The sequence below is a fragment of the Capricornis sumatraensis genome, chromosome 8 (genome assembly GCF_032405125.1).
Source record: "Capricornis sumatraensis isolate serow.1 chromosome 8, serow.2, whole genome shotgun sequence".
In the NCBI taxonomy this organism is placed as follows: domain Eukaryota; kingdom Metazoa; phylum Chordata; class Mammalia; order Artiodactyla; family Bovidae; genus Capricornis; species Capricornis sumatraensis.
The window spans coordinates 95,210,261-95,237,091 of record NC_091076.1 but is presented as its reverse complement, the minus strand read 5'-3'; the positions used below and the strand labels follow the sequence as shown (position 1 = coordinate 95,237,091).

Below are 26,831 nucleotides of genomic sequence, written 5' to 3'. Positions count from 1 at the left end.
GAACCCTGGGCCCTCAGCAGTGAAAAGCACCAATTCCAATCACTGGACCACCAGGGAATTCCCACCTTATCTTTAAAATATATATAAATATATATATAATATATGTAAATATATATAATATATGTAAATATACATATATATTTTTTTTTTACTGTGTTGGGTCTTAGTTACTGCATCAGGTCTTAGTTTCAGCATGTGGGATCTTTAGTTGTGGCATGTGGAATCTAGTTCCCTGACCGAGGATTGAACCCAGGTCCCCTGCTTAGAAGGTGCAGAGTCTTAGCCACTGGACCACTAGGGAAGTACCCCCCTCATCTTTTATAATTCTGTACCAGGCACAAAGAATGACCATTCCAAACAGCTTTGCAGGTGCTAGGATGGAGGTAAGCGTAAAATGCCATAGGAGCCCAGAAGGGATCTCAAACCTACCTGGGGGTGGTTTGGAGGGGGTGTAGGCTGAGGATGAGTAAGGACAGCTTCCAGGAGGTGATGAATGACCTCTGAGCTGAGTCTTAAGGAAGAGTGGTCTCTCCCATAAGGGTTTCCCAGGTTGTGTGCGCCAGGCTCCAGGAATTTCCCTGGATGGCCACGGGATTGCTCCTGCAGCTCATTTTCCTTGGGGAGTTCCCCTGGGTCTTGATGACTTAGACAGGCTTTGTTCAGGATCCTGAGTTGTGAGTGGTCCCTGGCAGTCACCCTGATTGACACATTGTCCTGTCACTGGCAGAAGGAAGCACCTGCTGGTTCTGAGGGTTTTGGAAGAAGCTTTGGAAGCCAAGCTCTGTGAGCCTCCCTGCCACCAAGCTCCTGACTCAGAACTCACCACTCTTGGCTTAAGGAACTTGACAGCATCTGAATGGATTAAGCTGTTCAAACCAATCCTTCTGACATTCTGGGCAGCTCCAGCCCCGCTCCCCTTCCCTGTCTGTGGGAGTGGGGAGGGCAGTGTTAATTTAGGGGTTGGAAATAGCAACATTAGGGTGAGGTTTTTGGCACTTAACACAACAACTGGGCTGGTTGCAGCCCTTGGGTGACTCACTTCCTCTGTGTAGACAGCCACTGAGGGCATCCAGCCAGCTTCCTTGCCTCTGCTCTCCCATGACGCTTAGGCACAAAAAGACAGGGAGCACTTGAAATAGTGAAGAGAAAGCGCCAGAATTCATTCCCACGAGCCTCCTGACCCCCACCGCACTTCCGTCAGCCCAGTGAGCAACATCAGATTCAGGGAGATAGCAGCAGAAGGGAAGGGGCATGGCCTGGCTGCCTGGAGCCTTGGGGACCTGCTCAGAAATGGGAAGTAGACGCAGAGGAGCTAGTGATATCTCTGGGTCTTGCCTGCCCATGCCTCCTCCATCTCAAACCCTACAAGCAGCGCTGAAAAATTCAACATCCCTTTAACAAATGGTGCTGGGACAACTGGATATCCACATGCATAAAGGTGGATCCTTTCCTCACATCATATACAAAAATTAACTCAAAATTGATCACAGATCTAGGGATAAAAGCTAAACCTGTAAACCCCTTTGCAGAAAACATAGGAGTAAATCTTTGTAACCTTGGCTTAGGCAATAATTGCTTTTTTTTTAATGTTTATGTGTTTATTGATTTGGCTGCATCGGGTCCTAGCCACAGCACGTGGAATCCTTTCATTGCCGCATGCAGGCTGTTCACTGCAGCATGGGGGCTCTCTAGTTGTGGCATGCTGCCTTTAGTTGCCCCATGGCACAGGAGATCTTAGTTCCCTGACCAAGGGTTGAACCACTGGTCCACCAGGGCAGGCCCAGGCAGTGGGTTCTTAAGTGTGATACCAAAAGCATAGAGACAAAAGAAAAAACAGATAAATTGGTCTTCATCAAAATTTAAAAATTTTCTGCCTTAAAGAAAGAAAGTGAAAAGTGAAAGTGAAGTCGCTCAGCCGTGTCTGACTCTTTTCGACCCTGTGGACTGTAGCCTACCAGGCTCCTCCATCCACGGGATTCTCCAGGCAAGAATACTGGAGTGGGTTGCCATTCTCGTCTCCAGGGGATCTTCCCAACCCAGGGATTGAACCCGGTCTCCCGCATTGCAGGCAGACGCTTTAACCTCTGAGTCACCAGGGAAGCCTTAAAGGGCACTATCAAGAAAGTTAAAAGGTAACTCACAGAACTGGAGAAATGATTTGCAGATCATGTATCTGATATGGGCCTAGTACCCCGAACTTAGAAACCTTGCAACTAGTATTTGCTTCCTAGGGCTTCTGTAACCGGAGAAGGCAGTGGCATCCCAATCCAGTACTCTTGCCTGGAAAATCCCATGGATGGAGGAGCCTGGTAGGCTGCAGTCCGTGGGGTCCCTAACAGTCGGACACGGCTGAGTGACTTCACTTTCACTTTTCACTTTCACGCATTGGAGAAGGAAATGGCAACTCACTCCAGTGTTCTTGCCTGGAGAATCCCAGGGACAGGGGAGCCTGGTGGGCTGGCATCTATGGGGTCACACAGAGTTATACACGACTGAAGCAACTTAGCAGCAGCAGCAGCTTCTGTAACAAAGGACTATAAACTAGATGGCTTGCAACCACAGAAATGTATTATAGTGGTTACCCCTTATCCCCAGGGATATGTTCTAAGATCCCCAGTGGATGCCTGAAACTGTGGATAGTACCAAATCCTATATATACTATATTTTTTCCCATACACACATACCAATGATAAAGTTTAATTTATAAGTTAGGCACAGTAAGGGCCATCCCTAGTGGTCCAGCGCTTAGGATTTCACCTTCCAACGCAGGGGGTGCAGGTTCAATCCCTGGTTGGGAGGCTAAGGTCTTACATGCCTGGTGATCAAAAAATCAAAACAGAAAACAGAAGCAATATTGTAACAAACTCAATAAAGACTTTAAAAATGGCCCACATCAAAAAAATCTATTAAAAAAATTAGGCAGAGTAAGAGATTAACATAACAATAAGAAAATAGAGCAAGTAAAACAGTGTTCTGTAACAAAAGTTACGTGAATGTGACCTCTCAGCCCCCCAATATCTTATTGTACCAATGTAATGCCTTTTCCATCTTAACTTTAAGCACTTATTCACATGCTGTGGGTATAGCTTCTGTAGTTTGAGGTGCAGCAACAAAGCTGGCACAAATTTATTTTTCCTTCTTCATCATCTCACAGATAGAAGACTCTTTCTTACCACAGATCTTAACTTTTGAATATCATTTCTTTCTTTCCTTATTTAGTCGAGAACTTTTACTGTGTTACTTAAAGACAGCACTTTACGGCTTCTCTGGCAGATCCGAATTGCCAGCATCACTCGTCTTGTGCTTTGGGGCCATTATTAAGTAAATCAGGGTTGCATGAACACAAGCACTGCGATGTCACAGTGGGCGATCTGATAACCAAGAGGGCTACTAACGAAGTGACTAATGGTGGGACAAAGGGGTGATTCACACGTCCCAGGCAGGATGGAGAAGGAGGATGAGAGGTTTCATCACACTACTCAGAATGGTCACAGTGCAAAACTTGTGAATTGTTTATTTCTGGAATTTGCCACTTAATGTTTTTGTGGAAAATATAGTTGGCTGTGGGTGATTGAAACCATAGATAAGGGGGAACTGGTGAATCTGATGGTTCTGGAGGCCAGAAGTTCACAGTCCAGATGCTGGCAGGGTTGGTTCCTTCGGGAGATTCTGAGAAAGAATCTGTTCCACGCCTTTCTCTCGGCTTGTAGTGTCAGCAGCAGCCTTGGGCATTCCCTGGCTTGGAGACACATCACTGCAGGCCCTGCCTCTGTCATCACACGGGGTTCTCCCTCTGTATCTCTGGCTTCACTTGGTGTTCTCTGTGTGTTCTCTTTTCTCCTTTTATAAGTAGATCGGTCACATTGGATGAAGGGCCCACCGTAACCCAGTATGACCTCATCTTAACACATTTGCAACAACGCTACTTTCAAGTAAGGTCATGTTCTAAGGTCCTGGGGGGTAGGATTCCAGCATATCTTTTTCAGGGTTGGGGGGGGGACACACACAATTCAACCCATTACACGACAAAAGAACAAATAAACCAATTTGAAAATCGGCAAAGGATTTGAATAGACCTTTCTCCAAAGAAAATTTACAAATGACCAATAAGCATATGAAAACATGCCCAGTGTTTTCAGACATCAGAGAAATGCAAATCAAAGCCATAAGTTTGCACTTCATATTATAGCCATACATTCATCTGACTATAATCAAAAGTACAGATAATAATGATGGAGAGGATGTGGAAAAATTGGAGCCCTCATACCTTGCTGGTGGGAAGGTAAAATGGTACAGCCACCTAGGAAAACAGTTTGGAAATTCCTCAAATGTTAGACGTAGTTATCATCAGTTGAGTTCAGTTGCTTAGTTGTGTCCAGTTCTTTGTGACCTTGTGGACTGCAGCATGCCAGGTTTCCCTGTCCATCACCAACTCCCAGAGCTTCCTCAAACTCATGTCCATTGAGTCTGTGATGCCATCCAACCATCCCATCCTCTGTCGTCCCCTTCTCTTCCCACCTTCAATCTTTCCTAGCTTCAGGGTCTTTTCTAATGAGTCAGTTATTCGCATCATGTGGCCAAAGTATTGGAGCTTCAGCTTCAGCATCAATCCTTCCAATGAATATTCAGGATTGATTTCCTTTAGGATTGACTGGTTGGATCTCCTTGCAGTCCAAGGGACTCTCAAGAGTCTCCTCCAACACCACAGTTCAAAAGCATTAATTCTTCGGCACTCAGCTTTCTTGCTTTCTTTATGGTCCAACTCTCACATCCATAACATGGCTACTGGAAAAACTATAGCTTTGACTAGACGGACCTTTGTTGGCAAAGTAATGTCTCTGCTTTTTAATATGCTGTCTAGGTTGGTCATAGCTTTTCTTTCAAGGAGCAAGCGTCTTTTTAATTTCATGGCTGCAGTCATCATCTGCAATGATTTTGCAGCCCAAGAAAATAAAGACTGTCACTGTTTCCACTGTTTGCCCATCTATTTGCTAGGAAATTATGGGACCAGATGCCATCATCTTCATTTTTTGAATGTTGAGTTTTAAGTCAGCTTTTTCACTCTCTTTCACTTTCAAAAAGAGGCTCTTTAATTCCTCTTAGCTTTCTGCCATAAGGGTGGTATCATCTGCATATCTGAGGTTATTGATATTTCTCCCAGCAGTCCTGATTCCAGTTTGTGCTTCATACAGTCCAGCGTTTCTCTTGATGTACTCTGTATATAAGTTAAATAAGCAGAGTGACAATATGTAGCCTTGACATACTCCTTTCCCGATTTGGAACCAGTCTGTTGTTCCATGTCCGGTTCTAACTGTTGCTTCTTGACCTGTATACAGGTTTCTCAGGAGGCAGGTAAGATGATCTGGTATTCCCGTGTCTTAAAGAATCTTTCACAATTTGTTGTGATCCACACAGTCAAAGGCTTTAGCATAGTCAATGAAGCAGATGTTTTTCTGGAATTCTTTTGCTTTTTCGATGATCCACCAGATATTGGCAATTTGATCTCTGGTTCCTCTGCCTTTTCTAAATCCAGCTTGAACACCTGGAAGTTCTCAGTTCACGTACTATTGGAGCCTGGCTTGGAGAATTTTGAGCATTACTTTGCTAGTGTGTGAGATGGGTGCGATTGTGTAGTACTTTGAACATTCTTGGCATTGCCTTTCTTTGAGATTGGAATGAAAACTGACCTTTTCTAGTCCTGTGGCCACTGCTGAGTGTTCCACATTTGCTGGCATATTAAGTGCAGCACTTTCACACATCATCTTTTAGGATCTGAAGTAACTCAGCTGGAATTCCATCACCTCCACTAACTTTGTTTGTAGTAATGCTTCCTAAGGCCCACTTGACTTGCATTCCAGGATGTCTGGCTCTAGGTGAGTGATCACACCATCGTGGTTATCTGGGTCATTAAGGTATTTTTTGTTATCGTATTATCCATTAATTCCACTCCGAGGTGTGTGCCTAGAGAGTAGAAAACATGCGTCCACAGAAGAACTTACACAGCAAGGTTCTCTGCAGCATTATTCATAATTGTCAAAAAGTAGAAAACTACTCATATGTCCATCTTCTGAGGAGCGGATATATAAAACATGATAAATCTATAATTGGAATATTAATTGGTAATAAAAAGGAATGAAGTAATGATACATGCCAGGACATGGATAAACCTTGAAAACATCATGCTAAGGGAAAGAAAGTGAAAGTGAAGTCACTCAGTCGTGTCCGACTCTTTGTGACCCCATGGACTGTAGCCCACCAGGCTCCTCCCTCCATGGGATTTTCAGGCAAGAGTACTGGAGTGGGTTGCCATTTCCTTCTCCAGGGGATCTTCCCGACCTAGGGATCGAACCCGGGTCTCCTGAATTCCAGGCAGATGCTTTAACCTCTGAGCCACCAGGGAAACCAGTTTCAAAAGACCACATGTCATAAAGTTTCATTTACACATATTCAAAATGGGCCAACCTAAGGAAACAGGGGGTTTCCCAGGTGGCGCAGGGGTAAAGAATCTGTCTGCAATGCAGAGACACAAGAAAGGTGAGTTTGATCCCTGGGTTAGGAAGATCCCCTGGAGGAGGAAATGGCAAGCCACTCCAGTATTCTTGCCTGGAGAATCCCATGGACAGAGGAGCCTGGCAGGCTACAGTCCATGGGGTCACAAAGAGTTGGACACGACCGAGTCCTCACACATGGAAACAGAAAGTAGATTATTGATTGCCTGGAACTGGAGTGGCTGAGGGGAAACAGGGAGTGGCTGCGGATGGGGTTTCCTTATGGAACAATGAAAATGTTCTAAACATAAATTGTGGTGATGGTTGCACAACTCCGTGAGTATGCTAAAACTACCGAATTACACACTTTTTTTTGTTGTTCACATCATGTTAGATCTTAGTTCCCCAATCAGGGATGGAACCCACTCCCCCTGCAGTGGAAGGGCTGGAGTTGTAACCACTGAACTGCCAGGGAAGTCCCTGAAGTATACACTTTAAATGGTTTAATGTTATGGTGTGAATCATGTCTCAATAAAGGTGCTTTTAAAAACAAACAAACCTGCCTTTCCTTCTTTCCCAATAGAAAAGCAAGAGCTGGATCTCAGAAGATGACTTCTACCGGCCTCCCCGGGAGCAGCCCAGAGGGAGTCCTTCTGATGCCACCACAGCTTCTCCCAGAGGGATTCCCGAGGCAAGGCCTGGCCTCCTTGCGCAAGAACCAAGACGAAGCTGCTCCATGGAGGCCTTAGACAAAGCTTGCGCGCCTTCCCCAGGAAGCGAGAGAAGCAGGGCTGCCCCGGCGCCGCCGGATCACAGGAACTTCAGGGTGGTGCATCGCCGGCAGATGGGTAGGCAGCTCAGCGGGCGTCCCGGTGCCGCACTGCGCCTGAGCAGTGCCTTTCGGAGAACAGTTTTTAAGTCCTCTCTTGCGTAACCAATTGGGCGGCATCTTCTCCCAAGAAAAACCTTATCCCAAAATGTAATAAGGAACACCCTTGCAGAGTAATTCAGGAAGGCATTTCAGGAAGAGTACTGTATTTTCTCATAAGATCTTTTTTAAAATTTTTATTGGAATATAGTTGATTTACTCTGTCTTGTTAGTTTTAGGTGTACCGCACAGTGAATCAGCCACACAGATACATACATCCACTCTTAAAATCTTAAGAAAGTAATGCTCAAAACGGCCTGCAGAGTACATGAATGCTGTTTCATACACGAAAATGGAAAATAACTTCCCTGAAACTCTCCTATAAATCTTAATGATTATACATAAGATTATATGTAAGATACATAAGATAATCTTATGAGTATATAGGCCTCTGGACTCTGTCTGGAGCCCAGAACGAAAGCCCCACCTCTTGAAGGCTCAGATGTTTCAACTGCTCCTCCCTAAGGCCCTTCTCTCAGATGGTTTATTTAGCAGCTCTGGTGGGGTTTATCAGATCTGCAGTTTGTTCCGTGTCCTCTGTGTGCAGTTTACAAGGAGGCCAGCTTGACCCCCACACCCTATGAAATTCCATAAAGCATTAAATAACCATAACCTAATTTTTATGTCTGGCACAGCCCTGGTTTCCATGCCACCTCCTCTTAGGTTTTTCTTCCAGCCCATGTAATGGTTACAACCATACCAGAGAAGGTGTGCTTTATGCCTGCGTGATCAGGTACCCGGAAGGATAGGAAGGCCCTGCACAGTGGTTTGAAATCTCTAAGGCTAGTCCAAGCTGGGAGAGAGAATTGTGTGTCCTTTGGACCCCCTTTTTCAGGAAGATGGCTAGCCGCCCCCCCCCCCAACCCCAGGAAGATCAGGGAGCCTTGGGCTGTGTGTAGTACACACACTCCCTACTCAACAGATACTTATTGGGCACCTGCGATGTGCCAGGTACTATTCTAGGTGCTGGGGACACGACAGGAAACCAAGCCAGGTCCTTATCTTCATGGGAGTTATATTCTAGCGTGAGAGACAGGAAATAAGCAGATGAACAAGTCAGCGTATAGTCGGGGCGGGTGATCATTCCTGTGGGGAATAGTAAACGGGAGGTGGGCAGGGTACGATTTCATAAAGGACGGCCGGGGACTCCCCTCATGGTCCAGTGGTTAGGAGTCCACACTTTCACTGCTGGGGCCCACGTTCAGTCCCTGTTCGGGGAATGAAGACCCTGCAAGCTGCACAGCACGGCCAGAAAGTAAATAAATGAGTAAAGGCTGGCCAAGGAAGCCCGCACAAATTAGGTGACATTTGAGGAGGCTTGAAAGGTGGGAAGAGAGGCATGAGGCGATCGTTGTATTTCAAGCAGAGAGAACGTGTGCAAAGGCCCTGCAACAGGAACATACTTGATGTGTCCAGTAAGCAGCAGAGACCAGAGTAGCTGGAACAGAGGAGATGGGAGGGGGGTGGCTAGAGATGAGGTCAGAGTGATGGGGGGCCTCATGGGCCACAGTAAGGACATTGGCTTTTGCTCTGAGAGAGACGCGATCTGACTTGGGGGACTCTCTGGGGGAGTCATCCTGGCTCATTTCTTGAGGCACTTCAGAGGGACATAGACCAGTCAGGAGGCCACAGCCATAAGCCTGGCCAGGAATGATGGTGAACCAATCCCCTGTGGTAGTGTTGGAGGAGGTGAGAAGTGGAGGAAGGCTCTGGATATACCAAGAGGATTTGCTGATAGATTAGATGTGGGGTGTGAAAGGGAAAAAAAATATCAAGGATAGCTCCAAAGTTTTTAGCCCAAGCATCTGGGAGGATGAAGTTTGCCATTTTACTAGATGAAGAACATCAGGAGAGAAGTGGGTTTGGAGTGGGAGAATCAGGAACACGTTTTTGGACGTGTCAACTTTGAGAAGCCTATTAGACATACACGGAGCAGATGGAGATCGGAATCTAAAGCTCAAGGGTGAGGTCCAGGCTGGAGATAAAAACTGAGAAGTTGTTGGCATAAAGCCCCAAGACCAGGGAAGATCAGCTAGGAAAAGTGGGTATTAGTAGAGGAGAGAACCAGGGCCGAGCCCAGGGCCTCCATGAAGAGGCCAGTGAGAGGAGGGAGCATCAGGGAGACAGGAGAGGGGGGCCAGTGACAGCAGAGAAGACCCCAGGAAAGGGGGGCTCTGCTGTGCACAGTGATGCTGATGGGCCAGGCCAGATGGGGACCAACGACTAGGCTTTGGACTTGGCAACAGGAGGGCCTGGTAGCCTTCCCAAGGGCAGGTTCTGTGGACTCGGGACAGAAGGCTGCTCGGAGGAGGTTCGAGAAAGAACAGAAGGAGGGGGACCCAGAGACATTCCCACACCTCCTCAGGGGGGTTTCTGTAAAGGGGACAGAGACCCAGGGTGGTAATTAGAGATGTGAGCAGAGTCGAGAGATATTTTTAATGCTGGGAGAAATAACAGCGTGTTTGTGGGCTGGTGGGAATGATCCAGGAGAGAGGGAGAAGACAGTGATGCAGGAGGGGCAGAAAAGATTGCTGGAGAGACGTCCTTGTCCTTGAGCAGGCGGGGTGGTGGTGGGGGGACCCCTGCGCAATTGCACAGATGGGAGGGTGGCCTCAGGAGCACAGTCAGTTCATCCCCAGCGACGGGGCTCAGAGTGTGGCTGCAGATGCTGGAAGGGGAGGGTGTAGTGAAGCGCTCATGGAGGTGATTGTTGAAGTGCTTTTATTTTCTCAGTGAAATTCAAGAACACAGTCATCAGCCGGGGCGAGGGTGGGAGGGAGGCTCTCAAAATACGTTCCCATCCAGCTGGCGGTGGCCTGTGTTCTCCAGGTGGTCACGGAGTCCACACCCAGGACAGGACTCAGGCCCCGGAGATTATCCAGGGTGACAAAGGGCCAGGCCTATCATCTAAAGTGCCTCTTTCTGCCTGCAGGGCTGTCCAACCCATTCCGGGGGCTCCTGAAGCTGGGCACGGTGGAGCGGCGGGGGGCCATGGGCATCTGGAAGGAACTCTTCTGCGAGCTCTCCCCACTGGAGTTGCGCCTCTACCTGAGTGGCAAGGAGCGCACCTGCGTGGACACCTGCTCACTGCTGCGCTGCGAGTCTGTGGGGCCAGCCCACAGTGACGGCCGCTTCGAGCTGCTCTTCTCCGGCAAGAAGCTGACCCTGCGCGCCTCGTCCCGGGATGAAGCCGAGGACTGGCTGGACCGGGTGCGCGAGGTGCTGCAGAAGTGCCGGCCTCTGCAGGAGGAGGAGTGGGTGACCATCCAGTACCCGGAGCAGCCCGAAGACCCTCCAGAGGCCTCCCAGGGTGGCCACCCCGCCCCCTCGGACCTGCACACAGAGGCTGAAACCCCCCAGGGCCTGCAGTTCAACTGGTCCTTCTCCCAGGTGCCTGAGCCTGACGCTATCAAAGAGTCCCTTCTCTATCTGTACACGGACCGCACATGGATGCCCTATATCTTTTCCCTGTCCTTGGAGTCCCTCAAGTGCTTCCGCGTGAGGAACAACGAGAAGATGTTAAGTGACAGCCACGGAGTCGAGACCATCCGAGATATCCTGCCGGACACGAGCCTCGGGGGCCCAGCCTTCTTCAAAATCATTACGGCCAAGGCCATCCTGAAGCTGCAGGCCGGGAATGCCGAGGAGGCTGCCCTGTGGAGGGACGTGCTACGCAAGGTCCTGGCGTCCTACCTGGAATCGGCCGAGGAGGCAGTGACCCTGGGCGGCAGTCTGGATGAAAGCTGTCAGGAGGTGCTGAAGTTTGCCACGCGGGAGAACGGCTTCCTGCTGCAGTACCTGGTGGCCATCCCCACAGAGAAAGGCCTCGACTCCCAGGGCTGCTTCTGTGCAGGTGCTGACTCCCTGTCCCCCACCTCCCGCCTGCCCGCACTGGGGTTTCTGCTCTGGGCTCTGCACTCCTTCCTGCTCCCCACAGGCGCCCCCATAATGCCTTGGGGATGTTGCACCAAATTAAGCTGTTCCACGATCGTATCATATTCTTCTGGAGCCAGGGCTTCAGATATTTTTGCAAGCTTTTACAAGTGTACACAGGTATTTAATTACAAAAATAGGCTCATGCTACTTGCTGGCCAACAGAACTTTCTGTGACGATGACAATGTTCTAGAATCTGTGCCATCCAGTCACGTAGCTACAAGCCATGTATACTTCGTGTGGCTTCCTGGTGTGGAAGGAACTGAATTTTCATTTGCCTTTAATAATATATGTGTGTGCATGCTCAGTCATGTCTGACTCTTTGCAATCCCTTGGACTGCAACCTACCAGGCTCCTCTGTCCATGGAATTTCCCAGGCAAGAATACTGGAGTGGGTTGCCATTTCCTCCTCCAGGGGATCTTCTTGACCCAAGGGTCGAACCCACGTCTCCTGGGTCTCCTGCATTAGCGGGCAGATTCTTTACCACTGAGCCACCTGGGAAATCCCTTTTAATAATATATTGAAATGGACACCTTTGGCTTGTGGCCATGATTCTAGACAGCTCAGCTGTATCTATTGTTCTGCAGCTTGGCTTTAATCCAGTTAGGAATATGTTATGCACATTCTTCTGCATCAGTACATCTGCTGTGTCATTAGCATCATCAGATCCAGTCCTTCCATGCCAGGCAGCTGGGCCAGATGCTTTCTTTGGATTGTCTCATTTAATCCTCACAACAGCCCCGTTGGGATTTGTCTCTATTTATAGCTGAGGAAACTGAGTCACAGGACTGTTGAGTACCTGTCCTAGGTTCACACAGTGAGCGATGGTGGAGCCGGAAGAGGACTTAATGGCCCCAGAACCTGTGCTCTTAGCCAGGCGCCCACAGGGCCTCTCCACTCCCATGCTTTCAAGGCTGCATGATTTTCCCTTGCTCACGTCCCATTTTTAGGTCTTCTCCCTGGTCCAGACCCCCCATTTCCTTCAGCCCAGGCCCTCCAGCTGAACTGTGAGGAGGTGGCCCTGCCGCACAGAGAGACGCAGCTCCGCGTGGTCTAGGAGCTGTCCCGTCGGGGTGGAGCGTGTGGGACTGGAGGGGAAAGCCTGCTTCAAACATCTGAAGGAAGTGGTCTGCGGTTGATCCCCCTCCCCCGCCCCCAGCCCCGGAGGATGGAGAAGCTATGCAGAGCAGAGCTTCTTGCAGAAAAAAGTCTTCAAGCCCCTGTTCACCCCTCACCCCCCTCCCCCACCTGCCAGCCCCTAACACTCACACTTTGCCCTTTAATCCACGGGCTCCAGGTTCAAAGAGGAGGCCAGGCCCCCAGGACTAGGAGGAGGGCTTCCCCACTGGAGATTTGGATGCTAGCAGGCAGCTTTCCCTGCACCTGCCACCACTATCTTCCCCACCTCCGCCAGCCCCCAGCCAGCCAGACTGAAACTGGAGAGCTTCTTTCTGCCCACAGAGCTCTGTGGCCGGGCCACTGGCCTCTGACACCTGGCTTGTATCTATCTCATAGTTTACTTTCAAAACCTCATTTAAACTTTGTAATAACCCCACAAAGTAGCAAATAGTAGCTGAATTGGAACCTTGCAAAAATTCAGTGAGGGTCAGAATGAGACAGCCCATACACCGAAGAACCAGCCCTCCTAGTATCCAGGAGGCTGAAGGGACTCCCCCTGGCCCTGTAGGAGGCAGGGCCTGTGCTCAGGATTTGAGCCCTGCCTCTGGTGCCCTGGGCACACCCTACTTTGATTCCCTCTGCCCCCTGCTTTGGGGGCCTCCAACAGAGGGGCTGAAGCTGGTCCCTGCACCCCATCCTGAGGTAACAGGCCCTGGCTTCAAGCTGGCACCAGGCCATGTCCACCACCTTTGTGTCCAGCCCCGTGTCCCCAGCTCCTTGCCGAGACCTTGACTCCCTGCTTCCATTTCTGGGCCCCAGTGGAGGGGTGAGCTTAGCAGAGGCTGGGATTGGTGGATAAGCCATAGAAACATTGAACAGAGGCAGTTAGGAATAAGAGAACGCGGGCTCTGCTCCAACCTGACCCAAACTTGACTCCAGCTGTGCACCCAGTCGTGGTGTGAGTGGGCAGGTTTCCTAACCTCTCTGTGTATCAGTTTCTACAGCTGGGAAACAGTGACAATAATTCTTACAGAGTTTTGTCGTAAAGGTTAATTACCAGAGTTGATTCTGATTGGTGGGAATGTGAATGGCAGCTGTTTTTATCTTCATGCTCTCCTTTCTAACCTGGCTGCATTCCCTAGCCGGTAGGCCCTTTGCCTCGGCAGCTACTGTGTTGCTCACGAGCTGACTCTGGCCCCACTGCTGCTCACCCTCCCCCCGTTCCTCTCCCCAGGCTGCTCCCGGCAGATCGGCTTCTCATTTGTGCGACCCAAGCTCTGTGCCTTCTCTGGCCTCTATTACTGTGACATCTGCCATCAAGACGATGCCTCAGTGATCCCGGCCAGGATCATCCACAACTGGGACCTCACCAAGCGCCTGGTAAGTCTTGAACCCAGCCAGTCATGGCCATACAGGGCTGCTGAGCAACAGAGAAGGGGTCGCTCCTGTTTGCAGCTGCCGTTCATATGTCTGGGGGAGTTTGGCTCTAGAGAAGCCAGGGTCACTAGGTTAGGCTCCATGATGTGGGGGAGCAGACCAAGAAGGTAATTTGGTGCCGGTCTACAGCGCCTGGGCAGAGCTCTGTCCATGCCTGCCTCGGTCCTCAGGTGGGAATCAGGATGGTTCACTGTAGCTCCCCATGGGTGCAGATAAAACTGCTTAGAGCACCAGCGTAGACAGATAGGCAGAAATGATAGAACAGATTAGATATAGAGGATGGGTGGATGGGTTAGGTGGGTAGTTGCATGCATGGGTTGAGGGGTGGCTTGGTGGATGGATATGAATGGATGGATGGTAGATATGTGGATGGATGTATAGATGGGTGGATAGATGAATGTAGATGGGTAGATAATGGATGGATGGATGGATGATGGATGGATGAATGGGCCAGCCAGCTGGTACACTTCCCCCTAGGAGCAGTCAACCTTTTCCAGGCATACAAGCATCTACTTTTTGTTACTTTTGGAGTCATACTGAGCTTATACTGCTTTGTAACATGTTTGTTCAGTTAGTATTACATCTTAGATACTTTTTGATGTTCACCAAATGCCTTCAAATATGATGTCTTCTGCAGTCTTTCAGATTTTCCTCTTCTTCAGCTGAGCTCATCTACTTACATAGCTGTGTTACCCTGTGCAAACTCTTCCACTTCCCACTTCCTTGTCCATGCTGCTGCTGCTGCTGCCAAGTTGCTTCCCTCGTGTCCAACTCTGTGCGACCCCATAGACGGCAGCCCACCCGGCTCCTTGTCCATGAAGGGGGGTTAATTACAGTGTCTGTCTCCGGGCAGTGAGGACTAAAGGAAACAGAACCCACCAGTCTCTTAGATGGTGCCCCTTCCCTTTCCTAAGGCCTCACCTTCTGCCCCTAATTCATTCGGTCAGGGTCTGCCTCCAGAGGTGCGGACTTGGCTTTCTCCCAAAGGCACAGATTTCTGCTGAGACAAGACACAGAAACAGGAAGTAGCTGTTTACTTCTCTCAAGACCCAGGCCTGCCAGCCATGCTGTCTCCTCATATGTCCCCATCAGAGCCCAGAGAACATAATTCTCGGAACCTGTACCACCCTGACCTCCACCCACTGGGGATGGAAACACCTGTTACCTTCGCTTTGGTTCTCTTTCTCTTTTTTTGGCCGTGTTGCATATGGGATCTTACTTTCCCCACCAGGGATCGAACCGCACCCCCGGCATCGGAAGCACAGAACCTTCACCACTGGACCACATTAGCTTAGAGAAGCTGCTACGTTAGCCTCACTTTGGCTTTTTTGTTGGTTACCTCATCCTCACCCCTGCCCTCAGCGTTAAGTATTTAACTAACTACATGGAGAAAATTAAACCTCAAGATGACCACAAATACAAAGAACCCTCTGGTCATAAAACACTCTCACCATTTACAACATCCGGATGCCCCTGTTGAGCCATCTCCCTATTCACTGCTATAATTTTGGTGCCACTTCCTTTTTCCAACTAGAAAATTCTAACAATTCCCTCGGCATACCTAAGGTCAGGAAGCATCCAACTCTCTCAGACGCCAGACCTGGGAAAGACAGGAAGGTTCAGAATAGGAAGTGGCAGGCTGGCAGGTTAGGGGCCCCTTGTTCACTGTCTGGCTGACCCACTTGTGCAAGGCCTGGCTGGCACTTGGCAGGATGTCAGCCCAAGCCTGGGGCTTCTCCCATTGTCTGTCTCCTCCACACCCGTAGGGGAGGAACAGTCCCAGGAGAGCTCAAAGCTCATGCCTGTCTATGTACTTGGCAGTTTTCAGCGCACATTCCTGCATGTTATTTCATCTGGGCCTCACCCTAAGCCTGGGGCTGAGTTGTGGGCAGGGCTGGGCAACTGCAGTCTGACCTGAGTCACTGACTCACCAGGCCTTTGCCAGTGCGATGTCTGTGGGCTGGGGGCTGGTTCCTCAGGGCTCTGGGAAATGCGAAAAAATGGAGATATCCGTGAGGTGAGACGTGCTGGGGAAGCCGGTAGAGCAGCCCCTGGCCTGACAGTCTCCTCTGGGCCTGGCCCATCCCCCGGGGCCAGTAGACAGATGCCGGGACCACACAGGCGCCCACAGAGTCTGATGGCAACTCCCATTCACCGAGGAGCTGCTTACCTGGATTTTCTTTTAATCTAAACTCAATCCCATGCAGTAGGTGCTTTTATTTCCCCCATTTTACAGATGAGGAAACTGAATCACAGAGAGGTTAAGTAAGTTTCTTGAGGTCATACAGTTGAGAAGGGGTGGAGCCAGGATCCAAAGTCGGACTAAGCACTGCAGGGTGACTGATGGTGGAGAACACCTCAGCTCCTCCATCCTTATCCTCCCCAAAGAAGCTGCAGGGGAAGGGGCTTCTCTTTGTAAGTGAGGAGGCCAAGGGTTCCGTTCACACCTGGGCTCTGCTTTCTTTCTGGTGGCTTGAATCAGTCACTTCAGTTCCTCTGAGTCTCAGTTTCCGTATCTGTAAAATGGGGATGATGACACCTTCCCCTCTGGGTTGTTGTGAGGGTGAAGAAAGGATGCGGTCAAGGTGCTTAGCCCAGTGTCTGGCAAATAATAGGTGCTCAGTACTTGGTGTTAGGGTCAGGGCTGAGGGTAGAACCTTCCACGTCTATCGTGTGGGAGAAACCCAGATCGATCACTCGACTCCACTTGGAGACTTGGAGGGAGGCCCTGCCCTGGTTGGTGCTGTTAGTGAGGACGGAAGAAGCTCAGGAAACCTCTGGTTAAGCTGTATCTGATCCATGGTTTCCTGTGGTTGGAGCCTGACTCAGATCGGTCACCTGATTCCTGAGTTGGCCCAGGGTAATGTCTGTTTCCTTTCAGCAGAAAAGGGGCAGGGGCAGGGAGGCCAGGAAATAGTGGGAAGGATCTGTGAGGCCCAGGAGAAGAGACGCCTGGACCCTCCTTCCCGTCCCCATGTGGTCAGGCAGAGGCAGCCGCTGGTGCCAAGGGGGAAGAGTGGGTTTGGAAGCCAGATCAGCTGAGTTCAAATCCTGACTTATCTGAGCTGTGGGCCTTGGCCAAGTCACTTCCTCTCTCTGAACCTCAGTTTCCTCGTCTGTAAAATGAAGATGGTGCCGCTTCCCTCGGCAGGTGGCTGGAGGGGTGAGCGAGAGAGTAGGTGGCCCAGCGCCTGGCGACCTCAGGTGCTCACGAAATGGCCCTCCTGTCTCACCCTCGCTGGCCGGTGGTGTCCTCAGGTCTGCAGGCAGGCCCTGAAGTTCCTGACACAGATCCGGGTCCAGCCCCTCATCAACCTGCAGCTGGTGAACGCGTCGCTGTACGAGCACGTGGAGCAGATGCGCCTCATCGGGAGGAGCCGGGAGCAGCTGAAGCTGCTGGGGGACTACCTGGGCCTGTGCCGGAGCGGAGCCCTGAAGGAGCTGAGCAAGAGGTGAGCGCCCGGACACAAGGACACACACACACACAGACAGAGAGGGACACACAGACAGACAGACAGACAGAGACACAGACACACAGACAGAGACAGACAGACAGACACACACACACACACACACACAGAGACACAGACAGACAGACAGAGACACACACACACAGACAGAGAGGGAAACACACACACAGAGACACACATACACAGAGAGAGACACACAGACAGACAGACAGAGAGAGACACACACACAGAGACACACAGACACAGAGACACACACACACGCACACACACAGGTACAGAGACACACACAGACACACACACAGACACACAGACACAGACACAAAGACACACCCAGAGACACACATACACACAGACACACAGGGACACACAGACACACAGAGACACACACCTAGATACAGACACAGAGACACACACACAAAGAGAGACACACACACGCAAAGACACACACAGACACAGAGACACACATACACACACAGGGACACACACAGAGACAGAGAGAGAGACACACAGAGACACAGACACACAGAGACACAGTCACAGAGAGAGAGACACACACACAGACACAGAGACACACAGACAGAGAGACACACAGACAGAGAGACACACACACACAGACACAGAGAGACACACACAGACACAAAGACACACACACACAGACACACACAGGGACACACAGACACACAGAGAGAGACACAGAGAGAGAGACACACACACATGCACAAAGAGACACACCGAGAGACAGAGACACACAGACAGAGAGAGACACACACAAAGAGACACACACACAGACACACACTGACACACACGCAGAGACACAGACACACACAGACAGACACACACACAGAGACAGAGACAGAGACCACACACAAAGAGAGACACAGACACAGAGACACACATAAACAGAGACAGAGAAAGAGATACAAACACACACACAAAGACACACACAGAGACAGAGAGACACGCACATACCACAGACAGACACACACACACAAAGAGACACACAGAGAGAGAAACACTCACACACACAGAGACACACAGACACATAGACACACATACAGATTCAGACAAACACAGGCACACACACACACACACAGGGACACATACACAAAGAGACACACATACACATGACAGATACAGACACACACAGAGATACAGATACACACACACAGAAACATACACACACACAGGGACACAGACACAGAGACACACACACAGGGACACAGACACATACACATACAGATACACATAAGAGTGGCTTGCTCAGTGCCTGGACGTGGGGACACACACACACATACTACACACAGGGTCAGTGCACAAGCAAGTTCTCGGGAGGAACGCCAGGGCTGGGTGGAGGACTCCCTCTCTGCATTCAGGAGTGGCTTTTATTTGTGCATGTAATGCATTCATTCATTTGACAAGTGCTTATTGAGAATGCACTCAGTGCCAGGCGAGGGGTGTGGGCTTCAGGGCTGAGCACAGTGGACTTGGGTCCTGCCCTCTGGAGGGCACAGCAGGGAGCAGGGCAGCGGCTTCCCCCAGGAGTGAGGGTGGAGGAGAGAGCAGGACGCCCTGGAAGTACAGCGGAGTCGGGGGTCTGACCCATATTGGAGGGTGCTGATGGAGGAGGGGGCTTCCTGGAGGAACTGACCTCCAGTGTGAGACCTGCGAAATGAGTGGGAAAGAGGGGATTTGCAGGAAAGAGTGTTCCAGACAGAAGTAGTGATGTGCATGGGCTGTGGATGAAGGCCCTGTGTGTGGAAAGAACAGGGAGAAATTTCCAGGCAGTGAGAAGGGAAGCGGGGATGTGGTGAGAGGAGGCCGGAGACGCGAGAGGGGCTGGTCTCCTGGCTCTCCTGGGCCCCACCAGACCTCCGCCCTGGCAGCAGCCCTCCCCAAATCCTTGCAAGAGGACAGGGTTGGGGCAGGACCCTCAGGATGCCCTGCACAGAGCTTCTTGGTGCCCAGTGCCTGGAGGAACTTTCAGTGCTCAGCTGGGGGTGGCGGGTGACACCTTCTGTGGGGCTCTGCTGTCCTGGGGCCCCGGGAGGACAGACCTCGGGTGGACGAGCCGGTGCCTGCTGCCCAGCTAGGCTTCATTGCTGGTTTCTGGGGACTTGGAGCAGCTCACAAGCCCCTCCACGTTCCCCATGCAGCCACTCCTCCCGACAGGGCTGGTGCAGAACCCCTGTCTGCTGGGCTCCCCTGCTCAGCCCTAGTCCCTGCCCTCCCAGGGCTGCTCTGCACTGGAGAGATGCTGTGGGGAGCCCTCTCTTAGGCAAAGCACACAGGCTGGCCCCTCACAGGCTCTCAGAGTAGCTGGCTGATCCCTGGTCTCCTCCACAGGGCCTGGAAGAGCAGAAAGCCTTCTGGGGGCCACCATGAGGGACCCAGATGGCTGCTTCTGGGGAGGCTATTGCTGTCTCCATCATCAGTGGGTCCTCACTCCCATCCTTTCTGAGATTCCAGGACCCAGGGCCCCAGAGTCTGCCCTCCTGCCCCTCTGTCCAGGGTGGTGAAATCTCAAGTCAGGTGGGACCCTGTGACCCTCTCCAGTTCAGGGATGTCTGCAGACCTGAGTAGACCAGCTGCCTGTAGGGCGGGTCCTGAGTGCCAGCCTCACTTGCCCATCCCTACCCTGCTGAGATTGGTCAGCAGCCTTACTGGCCTGTCCAGCTTGCCCTGTCTGCAAACTGGGGGCGATCTTGCCTCTTTCTTTCTGGTTGCTGTTTCCAGCCTTCATGAAAGCAGGGCCAGGCCTGCAGAAGTCCCATTTCAGAAGCAGCATAGGGTGAAGAAAGAGCTCAGGAGGCCCCAGACTTGCTGTGTGACTTAAGGAAGTGGCTTCACTTCTCCGAGCCTCAGTTTTCTTGTCTATAAAATGGGCCAGTGATCCCCATGTTTATGTGACCTGCCGGAGTTGGTGAGGGCCACATGAGGGGCCCAGTGTCTAGGGAGAGACAGAGACAGGTGAACAGATGGCCCTGGGTCAGGGAGGCCAGTGCTGTGAGGGAAGGAGGCAGAGTGCAGAGGGCCAGGGAGCTTCTTGGAGGAGATGGCATCACCTGAAGGTTTGTGGAGTTTTCTTTCTCCTTTTAAAAAGAAAAAAAAATGATTTTCTTCTTTACAAAGATAGTATTCAAATAGTATTAAAGGGAACCAAGCAGAAAGCTGGGGTCACCCTTCTCCAGTCTGGCCAGATCCCACTCTGTCCTTACGGGAAAGCGGAATTGCCCCAACACAAATGGCATCGCCCTTGTGGTGAACCAGGGTTTAGTGAGAGAACCAGAGGAAGCCTGGACTGGATTTTCTGCAGGAAACCCATGGCTGTGGGGGGTTGGGGAGTAGAGGGGGAGTGTGGCTTGCCAGGATCTTCGCAGGGCTCAGCGCAGCCAGATTGTGGGTGCAGGGGCTAGACCTCGAAGACCCTCTGTGCCACCACAAAGGCCTTGGATTTTATTCTGCTGGCAGCCGAAGCTGTTGAGGAGTTTTGAGCCTGGGATGGTCACACTCCCATGAAGACCAGTTTGGCAGCAGTGGGGCGTGGGGGCTGGTGTGGTAACTGGCACAGGAGGTGAGGAGGCCTGGACTGAGGTGGTTGGGGTGGAGGCTGAGAGGACAGGAAGGGTTGAGGAGAAACTGGCAGATCCTGGGATCCCCTTTCTCTCAGGGGGCTGTGCTGACCTCCCCTCCACAGCAGCTGGAGGGCCTCACTGAGGGTCTCACAGGCCCAGGGTAGGTGGCCTAGCTGGCCCCCTGAACTTCCACAACTCTGAGCAGAGGGCAGACGACAGAGAGGACTGTCCATCCAAACAGGCCCCACCCTTCCTGCCAGCTCAGGAACAGTCTGTGCGCCCCCTCTGCCCCTCCCCCTGCGTTTTCCTGGTGATAAACGGCAGCTTCCTGTTCCCAGAAAGCTGGACGTTTACCGGGGAGACCGGCAGGTTGCCCTGAGTGGCCACTTGGCAGCGCCGCGTGGGCTGCCTGGTGGAGCTTGCCATCTCGGCCCTGGGTGGGGTTCCTCCTAGAAACGGGGCCGTGCCCTGGGGTGGGCACAGTCAAGCACCCACTCCAGATGCCGCGGGGCCGGGCACCTTCCTGCCTCCAGATGTCTGGAGCACCCTGGGGCAGGCTCCCGCGCATCCTCGGACTGGGGAATTCTCCCCCCACCCCCACTACCACACAGACACAGCAAGGCCAGGCAGGGATTTTTTGCAGCTGTTTCCTGTCCATCTCTCAGGATGTAACCCTTGGGATCCCTGCCATCGGTGAGGTGGAAACTAGAGCCAGGCTGGTGGCAGCTGAGCCCTCGTCCTCTGCCCCCCACCCCCACCTCTGAAATGGGATCTGTGCACTCAGGACACCTCAGCTCCTCTCCCAGAGCGCCAAAACCAGATGCTTAAGCGTCTGTCCCTAATCTAGACCAGGGGCTACAGCAGGAAGGCAGAGGCCACGTCCGGTGCATTTCTGTCCCCAGCACTGTCCCTGGTACATGATGGTGGCAGTAATGACAACAGCTGTTAATAACAGCCTCTAGGCATTCACCTGGGAGATAAGGATGCAGGCTCTGGGGCCAGACTACTGCTTTCAGACTCCAGCTGTGCCTCTTACTAGCTGTGTGGCCACAGGCAAGTTCTTTAACTTCTCTGTGCCTCTGTTTCCTCTTCTCAAAATGAGGGTTATAATAGCGTCAACCTCACAGGATTCTTGTGAGAATTAAATGAATTAATATATATCAAGCCTTTAGTCCAGTTCCTGGCTCCAAGCGTTAGCTTTCATCATCCTCCTCATCATTATTTTTTTAATAGACTTTTTAAAATATCTTAAAAATTTTTTTCAACTTCATTGAGTATAATCTACAAAATTGTAAGATATTTATAGTATTTTTGTGATGATTTGATATATGATTATTCTGTGAAAGAGTTCCTCCCATCTTATTAATTCACACATTCATCATCCTCACATATTTTATATGTATTATATGTATATATGAAAAGTTAAAGTGTTAGTCACTCAGTCGTGCCCAACTCTTTGTGTCCTTAAGGACTATAACCCGCCAGACTCCTCTGCCCATGGAGTTCTCCAGGCAGGAATACTGGAGTGGGTTGCCATTTCGTCCGCCCAGGGTTCTTCCCGACCCAGGGATTGAATTTGCATCTCCTGCATTGCAGGCAGATTCTGTACCATCTGAGCTACCTGTATAGTGTGTGTATGAGAGAGAGAGAACATTTGAGTTCTGCTCTTAAATTTCAATTATGCAATACAATGCTATCAACTATGGTTAATAATTATTCATTTACTGTGTACAAGGCACTGTGCCAAATGCTTTTAATAAATTATTTAATCCCGAAAAGAGCTCTCTTGCTCAGGTGAGGAAACCTGAGGTTCAGAGAGGTTAAGGAACTTGCCCAAGGTCCTGACAGCTGGGCACCTGGAAGTCCAGGACCCGAGCCCAGGCTGGAGCTGTTTCTCCTTGGTTAGCGGCGCTGAGGGAATGAAAGCAAACACAGGTGGGCCCAGATTCCTTCTGAGGAGCCTCTTGTCTTTTCTTTGAAGGCTCAACCACAGGAATTATCTCTTGGAGTCGCCTCACAAGTACAGTGTCGCCGACCTCCAGCAGGTGAGAATGCCATCCCTGAGGTGTGTGTTAGTCACTCAGTCATGTCCGACTCTTTGTGACCCTATGGACTGTAGCCTCCCAGGCTCTCTGTCCATGGGGTTGCAAAGAGTCCAGGCAAGAATACTAGAGTGGGTTGCCATTCCCTTCTCCAGGGGATCTTCCCGACACAGGGATAGGACCCGACTTTCCTATATTGCAAGCAGATTCTTTACCGTCTGAGTCACCAGGGAAGCCCAGAGGAACCTAATTCCTAGAAACTTACTCCTGGAGAAATCAGGAAGGGAGATGTTGGGGCAAGGGCTGCTGCCTGCAGTTTACTGAGGCAAGCCATCCCATCTTCAGCCTTTCAGCAGCTCAGAATGGCTGTCCGGCCATCCACACTTCCTGGGGCAGTGACTGAGCCCTTGGCAGGCTGGGACAGGCAGGCACCACAGCGAAGCCCGGGATCACAGGGCTCAGCCGCCTTCCAGGCTGCGAGGGCATAGGGAGGGTGAGGGTTTGGGACATTCCTTTCCCCTTTCCTCGAGGGAGGGGACAGTGGATTCTGCGCACAGGGACTGCACGCCTGCATGGCTCGGCCTCTCTCGGGGAGGTTTTCTTGCCCAAGTGGAAGGAAACTCCTCTTGGGGTAGGAGTGCTCCAGGCAGGGTGCCAGGAGGAGCAGCAGGCCACGTTTTGCAGACGGCCTCGGGCTTGGCACGGCCTCTCAGAAGGCCTTGGCGGCCGGCGCTTGCCCTCCACAGATCGCGGACGGGGTGTATGAAGGCTTCCTCAAGGCCCTGATCGAGTTTGCCTCCCAGCACGTCTACCACTGTGACCTGTGCACCCAGCGCGGCTTCATTTGCCAGATCTGCCACCACCATGACATCATCTTTCCCTTTGAGTTTGACACCACAGTCAGGTATGCAGACACCATGCCTGCCAGCCTGCCCCACCACCCCCACCCAGGGGCTGGGTGGGGGGCAAGTCCCAGGTGCCACTGCAAGGGGGACCAGCCGAGCCCTCACGGGACTCCCTGCCTCCCCCGAGCCGCCCGTCTTCCTAGGGAAGAGGTAGCTGCTGCACCTTTGAGTTGCGTGGGGAGCACCTCACTTTTGTCCTCTGCAAACAGGTGGAGGAGGGGCTGGGTGAGTTACTGGCCTGGAGTGCTGGCACAAGGCCGGGCACAAAGTGGGCACCTGGTGGGCAGTACCCCCCACTGCCTCTGCCCCGTAACGATTGTCCCCAGTCGTCGCTCATTATCAGAAGCCTCTAAATAGAAGGAGGCCTCCACCAAACTCCCACTCCAACCCATGTGGGAGTGAAAAACTGAGCCGGTGGAAGTACCCGTTCATTTTCAGTAGGTGTCCCCAGACCCAAACTCGACCCCCCAGAACAGACCTGGGGCTGAGTTTTTTAAGCCGTAGAGTATTTGGAACACAGGCAAGGAATCAGGGAGTCTCAGCAGTATTTATAAGAAGGGAAATAGAATAGAGGGCATTGGTGTGCATCGTGGGGCTTAGAGATCAGCACTGCGGCGGGAACCTTTTGTCCCAGGATGGAGAGGCAGTGCCCCGTGCCTTGCGTGGCCGGGTCTGGTCAGGAGCACTGACCAGCCTCGAGCCCTGGAGGCTCGAGGTCCCAGCAGTGCTTGCGGCTTTCTCCCAGGTGCGGCGAATGCAAGACCGTCTTCCACCAGACCTGCCAGGCCGTGGTCAAGAAGGGCTGCCCCCGCTGTGCCCGCCGGCGCAAATACCAGGAGCAGAGCAGTCTCACCTAATCCCACCTCTTGTCCCCACCCGGGACCCGGGGCTCAACCATCCCAGCTGGGTTGGCCACCAGCCTGGCCACACTCTCAAGGTGTCACAGAGCCAGGAAGACACTCAGATGAGACCAGAGCACTGGCCTACAAGAGGGAGCCCCGGGAGCCCCTGATGACACCTCCTGCCCCCTATCCATCTGCTCCAGGAGGCACGGACACCAGCAGGTGCCCCATGTCTGACGGTGTGGGAGGAGGGGGCCTTTGCACTAATCAGCCCAGCTCCCCTCACTGACACCCCATCCCCATGAGGGCTGTTCAACACTGTGGAAACAAGATTTGGGGAGCATTTTCAATTCCACATTCCTGATTAAAAGGTCTAGTTTTTTTATGGTGGGTTTTTTTCCCTTCATATTTCGACAGAAAATATTTTTTTATTCTTGACCCTCCACAAGTCACCCAAGAAATCCAGGCATTCTCACCCTGAGCACATGTGTAGAAACCGCTCAGGCCCAGCCTGGAGGTGGGTGGTGGCTGGGTGGACCCAGGACAGAGCCCACCAGCTGGCGGGTGCCTTTCCTTTGCCCTCACTGGGCGCTTGCTGCTGACAGCTCCTGTACAACGTGCCAAACTGCCGTGGGCCAGGCAGGCTCAGTCCTGAGGACCACGTCCTTTCCCCTCCTCCACCCCCATCTGCTCCCTGGTCCCCCCTCCACCTGAAAAGCCCTTCAATTTCTCTGTGTCAGAACCCACCCCCCATCCCTCCTGCAGCTCTCCTATAGCCTGGGATCTTGGTCCCGAAGGAGGAGGGCTATGACTCGGAACCAGCACTGTCAGCACTTTGAGCCTTCCTTGGTCCAGGGAAGGGTTGTCATCTAGCCCAACCCTCAGCCCTCTGCCCTCCTCACTCCTACCCCCGACTGGCAGCCAGATGGGCAGGGGGTTGCTGCAGACGCATTTCAGGAACGCACCCCTGCCTGACGGACCTGTGGGGACTGAGGTAGGCTGGGTCCACACTGCCCCCCACCATCCTTCCACGAAGAGTGCCAGCCCTGCTGCAGAGATGCACAGAGACACGCAGGAGAAGCCACCTGTGGAAGGATGCTCAGCCAGTTTATGAAGCCATGAGTTCACAAAGTTTTGCTGGACTAGCCCAGGAGGGCCGCTGCCAAGAGATTGGAACATTTCATTGGAGCATGACTGCCTTTGGAAGGGGTCTTCAGGTGGAGCCTGAAATTGTTTTCAAAGCGATATTTAGACCCTGGGGCTTTGGGGGGGCATGATTTCTCTGTTGCCTCCCCCCCATTTCTCCTGGACCCAGCAGGCCCCCCTCAGCCCTGGGACCCCCCTGACCATCTTGTCTGTGCTCAGCTGAGATAGGAGGCCTCAGGTAGATAGCCACCTTCACTGTCAAAAGACGAACCCACTCCCACCTCTCCCTTGGGGTGATTCGGCTGCTGAGTCACCTGCCCAGCCCTGTGGAGCTGGATAAATTGTGCAATAGAATGGAGGAGGTGGTGGGCGGGTCAGGAAAGGGGCTGTCACACAGCTTCTTTGTCCCCATCACAGAAGGTAGTGCACACCTGTGCTCAGCGTACCAAAGCCTCCTAAACCAGAAAGTGGATCCTTAGCCCCACCCGCACCCCCAGCCAGCATTAATGCTCCACCAGAAACACAGCCGGATCAGAGCCATATTTGGTGGTCCTGGGGTGGGCAGCACTGCCTAAGCCCAGCCCTGTGAGTGTATTCTGTATCCCAGGAGATCCCTAGGTGGCAGTGGGAATGAGGCCCTGGAGAAGCCCACTTTGGTTCAGCGGGGCCTGGCACACCACACTCCCCACCTTCTCCGAGACCAGTAGCATTAAAGCTGACTGCCTCCCTCCCACCACCAAAAAGCTGCTGATGCTTTCAGATGAGTTGATTCACCCTCTTCACCTCCAGTGGAAAGCTGATATGAACCTCAGTAGTGCCCACACTATTTTTAAAATTTCGTTTTATGCAATAAACTGTTTCTAGTGCAGGGCCCTGGCCCTGAGAAGTGCTTTGCCATGTACCGAAGGAACTGCGGCCATGTGACTTTTGAGTGATTTTGCAGTAAA

General features: G+C 51.8%; 1 protein-coding gene across 1 annotated transcript in view; it reads left to right on the top strand.

Moving 5' to 3' along the window:
- The window catches only part of PLEKHM1 (pleckstrin homology and RUN domain containing M1), a 53,720-nt gene extending 26,933 nt beyond the window's left edge, over positions 1-26,787 (top strand). Inside the window, exons 6-12 of the mRNA XM_068976953.1 lie at positions 7,072-7,336; positions 10,349-11,269; positions 13,705-13,850; positions 17,166-17,359; positions 22,931-22,994; positions 23,738-23,895; positions 24,642-26,787. Of these exons, the coding sequence (XP_068833054.1) occupies positions 7,072-7,336; positions 10,349-11,269; positions 13,705-13,850; positions 17,166-17,359; positions 22,931-22,994; positions 23,738-23,895; positions 24,642-24,753 (1,860 nt within the window). The 3' untranslated portion in view covers positions 24,754-26,787. The remainder of the gene's footprint in view (positions 1-7,071; positions 7,337-10,348; positions 11,270-13,704; positions 13,851-17,165; positions 17,360-22,930; positions 22,995-23,737; positions 23,896-24,641) is intronic.
- The last annotated feature ends 44 nt before the right edge of the window (positions 26,788-26,831 follow it).